General features: G+C 38.3%; 1 protein-coding gene across 1 annotated transcript in view; it reads right to left on the bottom strand.

Moving 5' to 3' along the window:
* Positions 1–1,189: 1,189 nt before the first annotated feature.
* usp53a (ubiquitin specific peptidase 53a) overlaps positions 1,190–17,057 on the bottom strand; it is a 55,720-nt gene continuing 39,852 nt past the window's right edge. Inside the window, exons 10-17 of the mRNA XM_032583366.1 lie at positions 16,450–16,621; positions 14,653–14,799; positions 13,012–13,158; positions 9,820–10,708; positions 9,279–9,346; positions 4,177–4,240; positions 3,453–4,081; positions 1,190–2,783 (exon numbers count right to left, since the gene is read on the bottom strand). Coding sequence (XP_032439257.1) covers positions 2,707–2,783; positions 3,453–4,081; positions 4,177–4,240; positions 9,279–9,346; positions 9,820–10,708; positions 13,012–13,158; positions 14,653–14,799; positions 16,450–16,621 — 2,193 coding nt within the window. The 3' untranslated portion in view covers positions 1,190–2,706. The remainder of the gene's footprint in view (positions 2,784–3,452; positions 4,082–4,176; positions 4,241–9,278; positions 9,347–9,819; positions 10,709–13,011; positions 13,159–14,652; positions 14,800–16,449; positions 16,622–17,057) is intronic.

Here is a 17,057-nt window from a genome sequence, read left to right on the forward strand (position 1 = left end):
CATATATATATATACTTAGCTTTTAACCCTCTAACTGTATGAGGGATACATTTGTTTTTATATTTTCAGAGCCAGACTGCTTATGGAGAGTCAGAGACTCTTATGGAGATTGAAGATTGTCAAATGACAATAAATAACTTATGTAATAATTGTTTAAATGTGCCATTAATTTATTAAAACTCTTCTCTATCCATAGATCTGTCTTATGATCTGTCTTTAAATAATATAAGTGTATTCATAAATTGCTTATTTAAAAATGTACCATAACGTTTTGTAAAATAAATTTTTCTTTATCTTTGATTTTTTTTTTTTTGCAAGGATAAGTCAACAAATCTTCATTAAATGTTCAGGTTGGATTTAATTTAAATGTAGCTTCTTCTTGTCAACTTCTTGTCGTTTGGATGTTTCTGAACTAAACAAACTTTATTTACTGGTCAGAGTCCAGAGCTGTGCAGATCATTGCCAACTTCAACTGTGATCTCTACAGAAACAGAGACGCTCGGCCTTCAGCAAAACCACCTGTCAGATCCACATTTCTGTCAAAAAATCATCTAGTTTCAACCATATTTATTATCTTTTAAAGTCCCTTACTTAACTATGAACCATTTACTTTAAAAAAGTTGTAAGATTACAAAATAAAAACAGAATTTTCCTCCACTTTTCAATTTTCTCTAATGTGTTTTGAAAAATAAAAAATACTGCTTAAAATAGCAGTAAAGCTGAACTGATAATGTGCAGTGGTTGCATAAAACAACATAGTGATCAAATTACATATTAACATGCAAGACAACAGCTCATTGTGGCTACACCCCCAAAGAACTTTGTCAGTTGTCAGCTGTTATCCTGAATTATGTCACAGGATCATGGCAGCAAAAGTGCTTCCCATACATGGAGGGGAAAATGTTATGAAGAATATATAAAATATCACCAAACCTAGGTTTCCAAACCTGTCTTCCATCCACACAATTCTACATTTTTCAGTTTTTGGAAAAAAAATTTATTTACCACAAATTTAAGTCATTTCATATGCACATTACAACATTAAATCACTTCCTTTTCCAGATCAGTTAGGATTAACAAAAATATCTCTTATTTAAAAATGAGAATTTATTTTTATGTCATTTACACTCATAAAAATCAGACAATTACATACTCTTAAGATTAAATAATTGGAGAAAGCCCACAGACGTGATCTCCATAAGTATGGTTTATTCTTGGTTGAATTACATACCCCTCAAGGTTAATCTTCTCAAATAGCGGACATCTTCCTTTGTTGTTTTTTCCCCTGATTATAAAAAGTTCTCAAAGAAAATCCAGAACTTTTCCAAACATGTTGAGGTTGCTGAGCTTAGATAACAGGAAAGCAATGAATAAATTCAGTTTTAATATTTTATCCAAAACTTAGTCTGAAATGATAAAAAAACAAACAACTTAATTTAAGAAATTGACATGAAATTGATCAGAAATATCCTTTTTTTTTTTAAATAAATGGCATCCGGTTGCTCAACTTTTAAAGCAGAGGCAGTAAACACTAAATACAGATACCTTTTTGTTGGTAAGCAAAAGAACATACCTGCTCCCTTCTGCACATACGTGTACTAGAGGGACTTGCAAGTTGGTGGTCTGCCAGGGGAAGATGACGGTGTAACCAGCAGGTGGCGGCAAATCATCACTTTTTACAGCATCATGTTAGACAAATCAGTATTTCTGCTCCAACGTGAAATATGACCACAGGTGATGCATACAGATATGGTTAAATAAAACCGTTTATTTATACATCAGTTAATAAAAAATAAAATTGTATGTTACAAAAATTCTTTAAAATCAAAGAGCTGTACAAATCAAATCTTTATCATTTAACCTCAACATAGAAAAATACTAAAGGCACTGTGCATTAGTCTGAAATATATATATATATATATATCCAAACAGAAAGGAAAGATTGTTGCAACACTTTATCCTTAACCTCCCGTAAAAAGAATTAAGCCTTGACTGTTAAACTGCCCATGCACATAAACAGTGTTAAAGAACAATACAAAACAAATACAAAAACAGAATAAAAGTTAATACACAATTAAAAATAAGCAAGATAGCAGGATGTGCTGTACACGTGTCAATCAAATATTCTATTTATCATAATCACAAGTCGCCTCCTAATTTGTTTTCACCTTCACTGGCATTAGTGAAAGATCTTTTCAAACAAAAAGCCTCTCCTCCAAGATGGTTGAGTTACTTAAGGACACAGTAAAATAGTGGCTTTTTTAATGTTCCCCTAAAACAACCATGCAAATATCTCTCAAACAGAAACGAGAACCTCTCTGAACATCAGAAAAAGGGAGATCTGAGGCAACCGCCTCATGAACGCTACAATGGGAGTAGTTAAATAAAAGCTTCCATAAAATCTAGACAAAACACGGAGAAACATGATACATCTTTGACTGATTTTTTTTTTCTAATCTCTTGTTTGTTAAAGTGACTTAATCTGACACATTCTTCACCGGTCTCAGGACGTTTTGTACCCTTCTAGCACTCTATTGTGCAAATTCACAAAATAAAGACAATCGTCTTCCTTTCTGCAATCTCTTTGGCCTTCTGTTTTGCTATATCAAGCGCACTGAGAGGAACCACACGTTCCACAGAAAGAGTTGGTGTAACAGTCAGTCCATTCAGCGTCCGGCTGCAGGAACATTCAAGTTCATTGTTCGATCATAGGAAACCGTGCTCATCCAGGAATTTGGGAGTAACTGGGTTCCACTTTGCAGTAGTCTTAGTTGTAGAGAAGCCTGCAAAAAAAAAAATGAAAAGAAATTGTTCAAATAGATTAATGTGTCATGTCTCTACTAGGACTACCCTCAAGTAGTGCATTTTATTCATGTAACCAATTTCACAGATAAAAATCTAAAAATTAAACATTAGAACAGTTTCCGTATTCCCTGTAAAGAATTAAAGCCACAGAAACAATTCAAAAAACATTTCAATGGAGGTCATAGGAATTCTCCGGCCATCTTTATGATTTCTAAATGGATTGTGGGAGGAAGAGTGTTTGAATTTAACTTCTAAGCAACCAAACAATGTAATGACCAGTCTGCAAAGGTCAGCCTATGTCAGGCTAAGCCAACTTCGACTAGTCGGCCAAAGCCTACAGGGACTGCGAAGGTGCAAACAAAGCACATCTATTGTGGTTCAAAATGGCGGCTTCATTTATGAACTCGTTTGGTGATTTTTAAACAGCAAAATAAAGTTTTAAAGAGTAATTTCATTTTTCAAGTGCAACTCTGCTGCAAATTCAGGTTGAATCTTTGCTGCAACACACCTGAATCAAAAGGCTGAATTACTTCCTTGGCATTTAAAGCCTGGTCATTAACCATTTATTCTGTTCAGTTGTGTAGAAGCAGGGATGCATCCAGAAGTTGTACTCGAGGACTGGAGTTGCAGTCTCCTATGCTCTGTACCTGATTCTATTGTGTTGTGACCCCTTCCTTCTGCGTCGCTCTCCCCCGATGAGGTGTGGTCCTCTGCTCTTCTGTACAAGCCCGGTTTCCTGTGGTATTTGGCCCGGTAAGTATCTGTCATGCAGCTGTCCACAGAAAAGAAAGTGGTTGGGAGGACCATCTCTGGGAGGGAGGAGGATAGGGAGTCTGCACCGTCATCCAGTCTGGGTTTTGGACTGGGTAATCTGTCCTCGCTCTCACTGGCTGACAGGTCGTTCCTCTCCTGGTCTGAAGACCCCGACTTAGAACTGGCGTCGGAGGAAAGTCTGTGCTCGACGGGCGTCTCGATCCATCGCCGGAGAACAGACAGACTGTTTTTGGGCTGGTTGCGGGGGCAGATGCCATCAGATAGAATGGGTTTGGGAGCTAGAGGTGGATAATAGCTGTGCAGAAAGTTTGTGTGGCCAGATTCGTCTTGCTCAGAGAGGGGTCCGGTGAGGTCATCCGAGCTGTTCCACTCAGAACTGCTGGTCTTCAGAGAGTAAGGAGGTACGGGGCTCGCAGGGCTGCCGTCCGGATTTTCCTCTTGCTTTCTATCCAGGACATTGTTCTTTTCTAGGATTCCAGGCGTATATCGGAAGGCTCTTTTTCTGTTAAAGTACAAAAAATAAAAACCCTGGTATTAGTCTTGAATTTGTCAAAAAAATGTTTTCAACACCATAGAACTTCAAGAAATGTTTGCTACCTTTCGATAAGTCGACCAGTGAGGACGTTGACATTTTGTAGATCAGGGGATTTTCTTCCTTGTTCTGAATAGAAAAAAAAACAAGTAATGTGTGACTGTTTTCTGTACATGAATTTCTTTCGGTCTGTCAGCTAAGACATGTTATCCAACAGGGGTCATGGTGAGGCCCACTCTGCCTGGTGCCGGGAGAGGAAGTATCAAACCAGCTAGTCTGGCAGAGCGCCCTCGGGCCCCCTGTGTACCACTCTGACTGTCTGACGCAGCCAAAGTACATGGCCCTTCAAAGGAGGGAATGTGAGTTAATGTTCAGGCCCAGTCAGCCCAGGCCAACAGATCCTAAAAGCAGAACTGACCCAGAATGAACTCAAACAGAAACTAAGAGACACAAAGAAAGGAGAAAAAGTATATTTTCAGGGTCAAGCATGTGCTATAATGAGTTGTATGGTGCTTTGCAAGTATTTTTACCTGTGGAATCTTTACCGTTTTGTTGAATTACAAAAACTTTAAAATTGTATTAGTATTCAGCCCCAATGAGAAAACACATTGTAGCAACCACCCGTAACTACAATTACAGCTTTAAGTCTTTTTGAGCTATGTGTCTTCGTTCATGTAGAAACTGACATTTTTGCCAAATTTTTCCCCCCCAAATAGCTTAAAAGTTTTTTGGACAAAAAAAAAAATTCTGATTTATTCAAGTCCCGAATGGGCAATTAACAGTACAGCAAATGTATATCTATAAATATACCAAAAAACATAAAGTTAAAAAAAAAAAAAAACAAGATATACCCCCCCCAAAAAAATCTGTTAACATCAGTTTTAAAGTCTTGCCAGTGATTCTAAACTGGATTTCGGTCTGGACTTTGAGTTGGCCACTCTACCTCATAAATATGCTTGGATCATTATTGCTCTCTCGGGATATTTGGAATTGTTTCCCTAAATAAGTATGTAACTCCATTCATCTTCCCCATTAACCCTCAGCAGCCTCCCTGTCCCTGCTGTTAGACAGTATCCCCCCGCCCCACTGCCTGCCCAGAAACAAAGCCACCACCATGATGTTACATCAGATGCTTCAACTGACAACACATGGTTTCCTGTTATGCATGTAGGCCCCCTTTACATGGGTGTTGATAGAATGAAGAAGATTTTGTGAAACATCAAGTTCTGTCAGGTTTTTGAGTGTCGGTCAATTTTTTATGCAAATTTATGGCAAAGTATATAAAAAAAAAGTTTCTTTCACTTTAAGACCATTTGCTACTTTGAATGCGTCTATCACATAAAATACATTAAATTGCATGGTTGCTACAGGTTAAAGTGGAGAGGCTGAAAGGGTGAACTTCCTTCAACTTTCCGGAAAAAAAAAAAACAAATTTAGAAACAAGTCTATGGATTGGTGGGGAGGGGGTGCTGGTGGTGCTCGAGTTGAGCCAGGTTAGCATGGTGGGTGTGATTTTAGGTACTGGAGACAGACAACAGCTGACTAACAGGACAAGCAGGATTGAGTGAGGACCATCTGTGATGTGTCAGCATAACCCCCTCTTTCCCTCCTGTCCCTCCTCCTCCACTCTCGCTCTCTCTCCAAAGCATTAGTGGCTAAATCCTTTGTGCTGGCATGCAATTACGCCGGGGTCAGACTCCCAGACTTTAGATCCCCTCCACAACACTATTGCATTTTTAAGCCACTAAGTCCATGTGGGCAGTTTACAATTTGATGCCCCTGATCTGGAGAGTTGGCAATCCACCGTTACAATACGATTCTCAAAAATAACAAAGAGGGATGAGAGTGTAAGTGTGTTCCCTTTGGGAAATCCCTGTGTCTTCATGATCACATCCACCTTTTCTAGTGAAATGCTTTCAGGAGAAAACAACTCTGGAAAAACTGCATAGGGCTGTTAAAACCAAACAAACATCTTTAACTCTAACATTAGCCAGTTTTATTAGTTTTTTTTTGTTTTTTGTTTTTGTTGAAAAAAAAAACCAAAAACTTTTTCCACTTTGGTATTACAACTAGAGCAGCAGATGCCAGCGAAACAGATGTACTCTGAATGTCCTGCTGGGAAACCCTCTATGCGCGCCGATTGCATGGATTAAGCTGTGCTTCTGGAGCAATTAGGATCTAAAACTGCAGTAAGTGGTGTGCCATAAATTCCTCCCTTCCCAACATTCCTATTATAGCTGGAAAGGATCATGCCAAGTTGCTAAATAAGATTTGAAAAGGAACAAAGTAATGCTACTTCTGTTTGATAAAGATGGACCTTTTGAAGATAAAGAGGGAGAAATCCAATCACGAAGTCCTAAAGTACAGTTTTTAAGTTTATTTAAATGTTACTTTTCATATCAAAAAATCCCCAAAAAGTAAAAAAAAAAAAATTGTAAGTCTACAAAGTATCTATGCAGGCCTATAGTTATATCCATCACAAGAATTGATATGTGTGGTAAAAATGTAAACTGACAGCTGCCTCCCATATGAATGTGCTACCAGAGGGGATTTCAGATTTTAATGGACTTCTAGAATGTCCTGGTGCGACTCTGAAAAATGCTGCCCCCGTTGCTGAACTCCAGCCAAATTGACTCTGGACGCATTTACTGCAGCTTGTCATTTCAATTTGCAGGCAGTAGGGTGTAAATATCCCAGCTGGATCTTAAAATAGCTTAGAGGACCCTCATCAATTGGATTTTAGGTCAGGTTTAGCCTGAGCGGTTAATATTTTAGGACTTTGTGAAAAATCTAAACGAATCTTCTTAAATGCAGTAAGCCTTTCTTTGAAAAACAAATAAAAAGAATGATGATACTGCAGTAATTCTCTAGAGACTGTAGGGGGCCTGTGTGAGTATATTTGAGTTAGACGAGCTTCAGAAGCATCTTATCTTTAGTTTTACCAAACATAGGTCTGAACAACGCTGGGCACCACCAACTAAAAAGTAAGTTGTGCTAACCATAAAGCACTAATCATAAACATTGGTTTATGAAGAACTACACCAACACATTATTTAGAGGACGCTAATGCTAAATCACAACTTCAATTCTAATCCCTTCAAATATTGTTTTCTGTCCTAGTTTTATTTCATTCTTGTATGTTTCTTCTTTGAAATAAAGTCATTCAGAAATAAACGAGAGAGGCCTCTTGGAATTGCTGCATAAACAGTTCTCACCCACTCCAAAATATGAGCATGCGTATAAACGTCTAACTACTTGATTGTCGGTTTCCAAAACTTCGACAGGATGTCAAACTTTATTAAACTGAGAGTTAAACAGCCAAGTAAATTAGTGATTTAGAATTTATTCTGAAAAATGACATTAGGGGAAGTAAATATGCCAAATATTTTCAAAAAAATTAGCACCACTAGTTTTTGCAGCTATCATTTTTTGTATAAATTTATGAGTCATCATGGAACGCTCTTCTTTCTAATGCTGCTTTAATTAAACATGGTTTTTAGACATTGATGTCTGCACAGCTCTCTCAAAGTCCCATCAAAACATCTCAATTTGAAGTCTGAACTTTCAATGTTCACAACTTTTTGATGCTTCTCTTTTTCAGCCATTCTGTTGCAGATTTGCTGCTGTATTTGGGATTTTTGCCCAATTGATAACCAAACTTTGTCTTATAACTCCTCACAAACAATTCACTTTTATCTATTAATCAAGTGCCTTAATTAACCTCACCTGACTGGTATCTGCCACTTTGCTCCCCACAAATCCTACTGTATCTGTTTTTCTAGGACTATACAACTTACTATAGAAATTGTAAAACCATATTTAACTAATATAAATTACATATATATGAAATAAAACAAGTGTGGATTCAACAGCATCATGAAGTAACTGCTGTATTATTGAAAATGTACTTTGTTGAAGTCATGTTCTAACTCTTGGCAGGTAAACTCCTGATATTTTCTGCTTGGTAGGGCACAGCTGGGAAGCCTTTTATAAGTTCACTGATTGCCAGGTTTAAGTCAAAGCAGTCCTGTTGTGAAATTTAATGAGTGAGGTTTTTTTTTTTTTAAGGATTTAGCTAATCTGATATTTCTTTCTTTCTTTTGTGCATATGCTGTATACAGCTGTATGTAGAAAATACGTCCCAGAGATAAACCAGTCTAATCCTTCTGCACCCAAACTGAAAGATAAAATAAAACATCCCCACAGCATGATTCATACTAAGCTCACAGTTTATTAGGTTTCTTTATTTACCAGCTATGATTGTTTTCAAACTCATTTTCACAGCAGCTTTACCTAATAAATCTACATAATGATGGTGCTACCTGCCAGAGGAAGACATTTTTCACTGCAAGCAGCAAATTAAAATAAAACTACAAGTACACATTAAGCTGCACGTTGCACATGGTAAAGCCGACTCTGGTTGTAAAGGGGTTAAATCCAGCCCATGAGGAGCCAAATCTCAGGCTGTGACCTTAACATTACTGATGGAACAATAAATCAAGAAAACTGCTCTCTGCTATCTTAACGCTGCAGATTCCTACAACATAGACGAGAGCTTTTCTTCAATGTCAAGCCAAAGCCAGGCTGAAAGGGAGATACTTCAGCCTTCAACATCATCATTCCTTCATTTACATCATGATGTAAATCAACAGCCATTCCTTCTGGCTGTTTATATAACAGCCAGAGTAATGTTTGTCTTCTGTAAAAAATTGTACAGGGCTCGACCTTTTTTGCATTTTGTTGTCGAGAAAAACCAACAATCACTGTCACTTCACTGTAGGTGAAGGGATCATCTTTTTGCCAGTCCAGAAGAAAACACGTCTTTGCAAACTGTCTCCAACATCTTATGGTCTATCTATATCAAGTAACTTTCAACTTGTTTTTTTAAGTTGTTTTTTTTTGCTTTTCTTTCAAAGACTGATCGATTCTTATAATTTACAAAGATTGTAATAGTATGGTTTCATTTTAATATTCAAAGTTCAGAATGATGCGTCTCAGGGCTGTCTGAAAAACAAACTTAGATAATGTTCATTATGTGCACTGTCAAAGTACTACTACACAGAAATTAACATAAAAAATAAGATGTTTAATTATATTAAAGGGAACCAATATAACAATACACCAGTTATAGTTTTGAGCCGTTATTTACAAAAGGAAAGTCACTTACCGGTGATAAAATCAGAGTACAACACATCAGGCTTCAAATCATCGTCTCCTCTTGGAGGAAAGTGATCCCTAAAATACAGAGGACATACATTATTCATGTATGTCTGGAAGCTGCAAAATGTTCTAAAACACTGGATTTTTACCAATCATTAAAATGAGATGCAAGGAGAGGACAAAAAAGCAAATTAACTCCAAAATAACCATGAGGCTTCTTCACAGAATGATCTGCTGAAAAAGCAACATCTGTCAAGCTAGCAGGGTGAACAACTCTGACATGTTTACGTTAAATCTCTATGGTCCAAAGTTATATACTTAAAGGTGTGTTGGAGCAGGAATGGACCAGGACCTGTCAGTTAACAGGGATCATTATCTTTAAACAGGACCAGTGTCATAATCAATCGGACGACAGCCCACCATAACAAGGTGTGTGAATGGGCCCTCACTATTCTTAGAGATGTTCTTTGTGTTGTGCCAGGGATGAAGTATGTCATACATGAAGTCAGTTTTGGGAAAGAAAAACTAAACTTGACGGTTGACCTTACCTCATTAGATGCAGCTCTGGTATGGGCCGGAGGTCCTTGGAGGAAAGACCATCAACAACGGGGGAGTCCAAGTTTGCTGAACCGTTGCTCAGCCTGTCACTGCTCTCATATCCAGATTCAGTTCTCTGGATCTTCCAGTTGTCGTTGCGCAATTTAAGGTTAGCCGAGCTCTTTGACCTGTCCGTGTCATTGTGTCCATCCCGGCTGTCTGAGTCCAGTGAGCTCCGGCTGCCCCCGGTTTCGTTCTTCTGTTCGTCTTCGTAGATGGTCATCAGGCTCTTCGGTTTGCGTTCTTCCAATGCCCCCCACGTGAGGTCTCTGTCCCGCTCATGGTCACGCGACGGCGAGTGACTGACTGTTCCTCTCCGTGGGCTGGGGAGCCGACGCTCCTCTATTCCTGCATTCCCTGCGTTCCCATCATCAACGCTGCTCAAAACGCTGTCCACGTTTAGTGCCTCCCGCATGGGCCTCCACGCTCTGCTGGAAGGGTTGTTGCTCCTCCCGTTTCGGTCCCGGGAATCTTGGCTGCTGTCCGTGTCGTATCCGTTGATGAGGTGCACCGGTCTCCGGCTCTGATGCCCGCTCCTCAAAGCGGCAGTGCTGGGCGGCACTTGAAGCCTGGTGTGGGTGCGCGGCGAGTCGTGAGAGGAGCGCGGTGACCGTGGCGGGTCATGAGAAGGCTGAGGTGAGCGTGGTGGGTCAGAAGAGCGCGGAGGGTCGTGAGAGGAGCGAGGTGGATCATGTGAGGAGCGGCCGCCAAGGTGCGGCATTCGCTCTGTCCTGATGGGTCCCTTCCCTTGGCTTTTGTACAGCCGAGTCTCCAGGTACTGCTTGAAGCCGTTCTCTGGAGGGGAGGCGGAGCGGGAGTAGGTCCTGTCATGAGCCGGATCTGAGGCAAATAAGATTTCAAGAGAGCACTTTAATTATTACATGGTATGATAATATAAAACATTAATAAACCTGAGCGATGCAACCAGGTCTCTGGATGTCAAAATGCGAGTAGAGACCCTAAAAACTTGCAGCTGTTATTGCAGAGAAACTAGTTCTCCAAAGGAAACAGCAAGACTAAATTCACATATCTGACACACTTCTTTTGTTCGCAAAAATAAAACTTCAATCACAAAAGATTCCAATAAAATCCATGAAAGTTTGTGCATGTTACACGGCAAAATGTTAAAATCAAGAAACTGTAAATAACCTCGTCCCAGTTGAAAGTGGACCTACACAGAGTTTTAAACACCAAGATGAAAAATCTGCAACAAGGACATCTCCTGTACACATTTCCTGTGTGCTCTGACCACAGGAGGCAGAGCACAAAGATAAAGGCAGAGGAGGAGGACAAAACAATTGGTGTTAGTTATGTTTGCAGATGACAAGAAAGTGTGAATTTGAGTCAACATGAAGTCAATTTTCTTCTGCAGAGTGTGCACAGAGGGGGGCAGTCAGTTCATTTAGAAATGTCAATGCAGTGATACTTTACTGCATAAATGTATGCTTGTTTTAGTGTGTTGTGGTGCCTGAAATACAATAACAGCTACTTTTAAACACAAGTTTTAACGGTAGCTCTATGCATTTTGTGACTATGCAAGTTCAAATGACAAGTCCCACATATTTTTAAGCATTTTTCTTTCTAATGCTGACACCAGTGTCGTATTGGCATAACCGTCTAAGTGGCTGAGAAAAATCAATCTACTCCAACTTTGTGTTTTAGTGCTCAAAAATTGAATTTAGTACTTAATATAACTGGCAGTCCTTGGAAATAAGCCTGCAGGAGACTGAATCACTTCATTTTGCTGACAGTGTGCCAGAGCTAAATCACTTCAAACTTGGCCCTGTATACATATAAAATGTTGAAGAGTTTCTGCCGCCGGCTCAAAGTTATTAGCAGTATGCAGAGATAAGGATGGTTTTAAACACGTGGACTCAAAATCTGATTTTGTCCAGATCAGTGAATGCACTACAGCTACGAATTAACAAGTCACTCTGGAAACGTAGCTCTTTGATTTGGAAGTTGTTGAATCAGAAAAGAAAACTCAGTTATTTATTTAGTTATTTATGAGAAAAGTGGAGTCAGTAATAATAAATGAAATTCAGACTCCCTCTTAAACAGCCAGAGACACTTCTGCAGATAACAGGAAGGCTGTTCTGTTTTACCATGTTGAAGGGACCAACATTTAGGAAATGAAGGTAATCTTTTTGGAGTCCAAACCATATCTTTACCCTCACAACATTAAGCTTTATGTATTTTAAATGGATCTTGCTGAAAAACAATAAATGTGATATGGAGAACTTCTGCCTTTGCGGGTGTTAAAACAAAAGAAAAGAAAAAGTCTCTTATAGCAGTAAATGTCACATGGTACGACTGACTGTTTTTAACCGCACAAACAGCTCGGTTGCAAAAAATGGAACATTTTACAGTTTTAGTAAATAATCCAATAATCCAAGGGCTGTTTTTCTGAAGTTCATTTTAAAATAAACATTTTGTAATCAAGAAAGTTGGGGAAAAAAATAAATTAAAGTTTTGTTACTTATTTACACTCAAAAAGACAAAGCAATCATCTAAAATCTATATCAGCAGGCCAAAACCTTGGCCAAATGGTGATCAGAAATAGGCTTTTTTAAATCTGCGTATCTTTACTTGCAGAAACTACAGTGTCACTCTCAGCAGAAGCATTTATCACATGAGTGACACTAACGTGTCGCTAACTGACGACATAGCAAATGATATGTAGCATTAGATGTATGCTGCGAACTGTGCATAATCCCCCCCTTCCACACACACATAAAAACACATCATTAAGAGATTAATCAAATCAGTCAGTCACTGATAAAAACACACAAACCCAAGTTCTGAATAGCAACAGAAAACTTAGGGCTAAAATATAAGTTAATAATAGATCAAATCTAAGGGTATTTTTCCGTCTGTAGATTTCAGCCGTTTTCTGTTTTTAGTAAAAGTTGTCAGTATTGGTGTAAACATGAGAAGAAAAAAAAAAGGGAGTATGAGAGCAAGGAGGATCAACTCTGGCTCAAACAGACGTCAGCAGCTTTAATCCCCTTTCTGACACATTGCTCCAAAACGGAAAGTTACGTAAGGGCTCGACGAGGGAAAAGGGACAGCTTTCTGTTCCACTATGCCTCATGTTTCTCATGCCGAGTCTCCTATAAACCCACATACGGGTGAAAACCCACCTCTGTGGCGATGCTCCTGCCTACGCTGACCACCTCTGTCAGCATCTCTCCTGACTGGATGCATTCCTCTAGGATCTATCGCTTTCTGGGCAGCTTCTCTGGACAAATCCCTGAGGCGTCCTTTAGGATCACTGGTCTCACGTTTCACTAAAAAAAAAGTAAAAAAAATAAATGAAAATCAGAAACAAAAGAAACAGCACAAAAATTCAGTATCCAACATATTTTACTTTCTTGACCATGATTTATTGTTTGCACTCTGGAAATGATGATAGGAAAAACACCAGGAAATCCCTGAGCAGGATTTGGTGGAAAATTCCAACAGTGCTGAAATCCTTCAGTATCACATTACTTGGTAGGATCTGCGATCACTTCTTCCTCCTGCTTGTCACTTTTATGCTTTCAAGTCTCCAGCAGCCTGAAGGCATAAAGTGGCCCAGAGACCACTGTGCACAGGACACAACTGCTGGTGTATTTTTTTTCCGTCTGTACCTTAATTTTATTGTTTATTTATATTTATATTAATTTATTAAATGTTTTTATTTCCATATTATTTAATAAATATTATGTATTTATTACTTAATAACTAAGCTTTGCAGTCTTATTTGTTTTGTTCTTGACATTATTTTAGGTTTCATCACAAATACTACATTTTGCATTTATTTTTTTATTTCTATTGTAACCATTTATGGCTGTTTTACACTTTCAGTGTCTTTCTACATACTACGTTTTATTTCCTTAATTCTTCATTACATGGTTGTTTTTTTCTCAAGTACTCATCCTGAGAAATAGTGTGATGCATGTTCAATAATTTAAAAAAAAATTAAAACTCAATTTCATAATTTCTGTTGTAATGTCTGTCTTGTCTGGTTTTAACATCTTTACACATTTACATAATAATAATAATGAAAAATTAGTAAAAAATATGAGTACAGTAATCAGCAATCAAGAACTATAACAAAATAACATTTAATTTTACAGCGATAAATGATATGATTTACAAAGATATTTAATCCTCCCTTCCAGTGACTGAAATGCCAAATTTCTACTTGTTGCCAGAAACCGAAGAGAAAAAGTGGTAAGAGAAATGTTAAAAGGTTAAAAAGGGACAGAAATCGAACAATATAATTCGTACTTCCAGTTTTTTCTTTGTTAGTCAGTAAATTCCAACAATTAGCTTTTTCTTGACCTCAACAATTTGCTCGTTCTTGCTCCTCTGCCTGCATTTTCTTTTCTTCTTTTACACTTTGTGATAATAATATTACGCTACACGTGTGCAGAAATGACGGGTCTTCGTGACCTTTCTCCCCTACGCGAGTCCCCAATCTCCTCTGCGTTCCAAACATGGTCAGATTTAGTTTTACAGCAAAGACGTTTAATTATCACTACCCCTGGTTGCCATGCCAGGTCTCTGCTTGCTGCCAGATTCTGAGGACAAAAATATTTATCAGCGAGGCAGGCTTTTAATGAGCTGAAAAAGGACGGAAACTAAACAGTGTGACTCATCTAGTTCACACTTCTAGTTTTTCCCTTAAAAGATCTCAAAATGTTAGTGAATTTATTTTCTTGTCCTCTGCTATTTAATTATTTGTTCTCATTATTCAACCTGCACTTGGAGTATTGTAAATTACTTCATTCCTTTACCTTGTCCCCGTCCACCGCTGGTCTGTCCGCTGCCCCTGCTGAGAGTCGAAGTGGTTTTCTTTTTGTGAGGCTCGTGGTCCAGCACAGCTTTCAGATTCTCTTTGGTCAATTCAATCTTCTTGGGTGCTGGAATTGGAGACTCAACACCTGCAGGAAAGAAAACACATTGTCAAGCTCAACTTTCTCACAGCGCTACTTTGTTCAGGAGTAAAAATAGAGACTTCAACCTTGAGCATTGAATGGGAATTGAAATGACAGTATCTTCAGTCATCATCATGTAGTTTTTCCGGCTGTTCTGACAGCTCTGATGGACACTGAGCAGCTGCCACAGATTGGAGCTGGGGCACAGCCAGCACAGAGAGTTGGAGGAGGATCTTTAAAGGGGATAAAAAAAAAAAAAACCTCCCTAACTGCACAAATCCAGGGACAAATAATCCCAGCAGATAATATGTTTCCATCACTACCGCCTGGCTACAAATGGAACCAATATGGTTTTAAAAAGTGAAACACTTTCAGGTCTGATTTCAAGACTTTTCAAGATTCCACTTCCCAGAGATCTAAGTGGGTCTGTAAAGATTTAACACCAAAGTTTACTATGCATTTACTATGTTTGTACAGGTGTTGGTTTTACACATGGAACCAGAACAACTAGACTGTAGCAGAAAGAATGGATAGATGGATAAACAGACGGCTGGACAGATGGACAATGACCAGAGGGACAAACGGATTGAAGAAGGAAAAATTGATAGAGGACAGATGACCAATGGATGGAAAAATGGACTGACCAACAATGAAAAGGATGGACAAATTAACAGATTAATGGACAGCTGAAGAAAGTGATGAACAAAAGGACAGGTAGATGGCGGATGGATTGACAATGGGCCAAAACTGGGATGAATAGACAGAATGACCGCAGGACATTAGACGAATAGATGGGTGAATAGAAAGACAGTGAAAATCAATGGACAGAGAATGGACATATGGACAGACAGAAAATAGATGGATCAATAGGTAATGGAAAAATGTATGCCTAAACCATGGACAAAAATGGGATGGCTGGACAATGAAGAATGGAACAGATGGACAAATTGACTGAGTGACTACTGACAAGTGGATATGCAGACAATCAGAAACTAGATGGATGGACAGAGAATGAATGGGTGGACAACAGAAAATGAATAGAAGTAGAAAGATAATGGACAGATGGATGGAAAGACTGATGGACAATGAACAAAAGGCCAGACAGAGCTACAGACAATTAATTATGGAAAGATTGATGGAGAATGTACAAATGGATACATGGATGGAAAATAGGCATAAAAATGGGTTTGATGGAAAGACAGATTGAAGAGTAGACTGAGAATGGAAAGTTGAATGGCCAGAGAGAAAAGTAATGGAAAAAGTGATAGACAATAGATAAAATGGTTGGATAGATGTAACTATTTAGGGAAGAAAAGTCTTGAAGTTTTCATATTTTCCCTGCTCTATTTATTTGTTCAACTAAATCTAAAGAAAATAAAATCAAACTCTGGTTAAAAAAAACAGCCAAATGGATTTACAAGATGTAATCAGTACCGAGAAACTGGTAAAGCGATCCTAGAACAGAAACCAAATCCAGACAATGGTAATTACTACAAAAAGTACAAACATTATATCAACATAATGGTTCCTGCTGACATCTTTACAAGGGATCCTCCCACTCCCCCCCCCAATAAAGGCTGGTGTTTTTATGGAAGAATATATAGATAAAGTCGTGACAGAGAAGAAAAAAAAACAACACTGGGGAGCAAGTTATACCTGCCGCATCTCCGTTGACGTTGGTCTTGTGGGTGAGCGAGTGGCTGCTGTTGAGTCTCGAGGCATCTTCTGTGTGGATGGCACTCCCATCAGGGTTGGAGTAAAAGAGAAGTAGAGGCTGGAAGTGACCTTTAATACATTTGGTGACCACATCTTTCCACCGAGAACCAATCTGCAATAGAAAAAAAGAAAACAAAAAATATTGCCAAAGGATTTAATATCTAAATAAATATGATCCACTGAGACAAAACTAGGCAAATACACCAAACTGAGTATGGCAAAAGGGTACAAAGGTAAGGTTGCTTGATTATAGAATAAAATATTATAATTATTTAGGTTAAATTATTATTTAAAGGATTTTTCACAGAGTTTGCAAAGAAATATGCATTTACTCCACTTGGAGAACACGAAATTGGCTTGAAATTGAAACTCTCCCGATATCTTCCTGTTGAATCTTCACACTTAAAAAGGCATTTCATCAAATGAAGGAAAAATAGATTTAGTGCCATTTTACAATCTTTGAGAAGAAAATTCTAAAAATGTAAAACTAAATTATTAGTGTTTCATAAGAGAGAAAAAAATACATTAGATAAAAGAATGTGTAGCAA

The sequence above is a fragment of the Xiphophorus hellerii genome, chromosome 14 (genome assembly GCF_003331165.1).
Source record: "Xiphophorus hellerii strain 12219 chromosome 14, Xiphophorus_hellerii-4.1, whole genome shotgun sequence".
Lineage (NCBI taxonomy): Eukaryota > Metazoa > Chordata > Actinopteri > Cyprinodontiformes > Poeciliidae > Xiphophorus > Xiphophorus hellerii.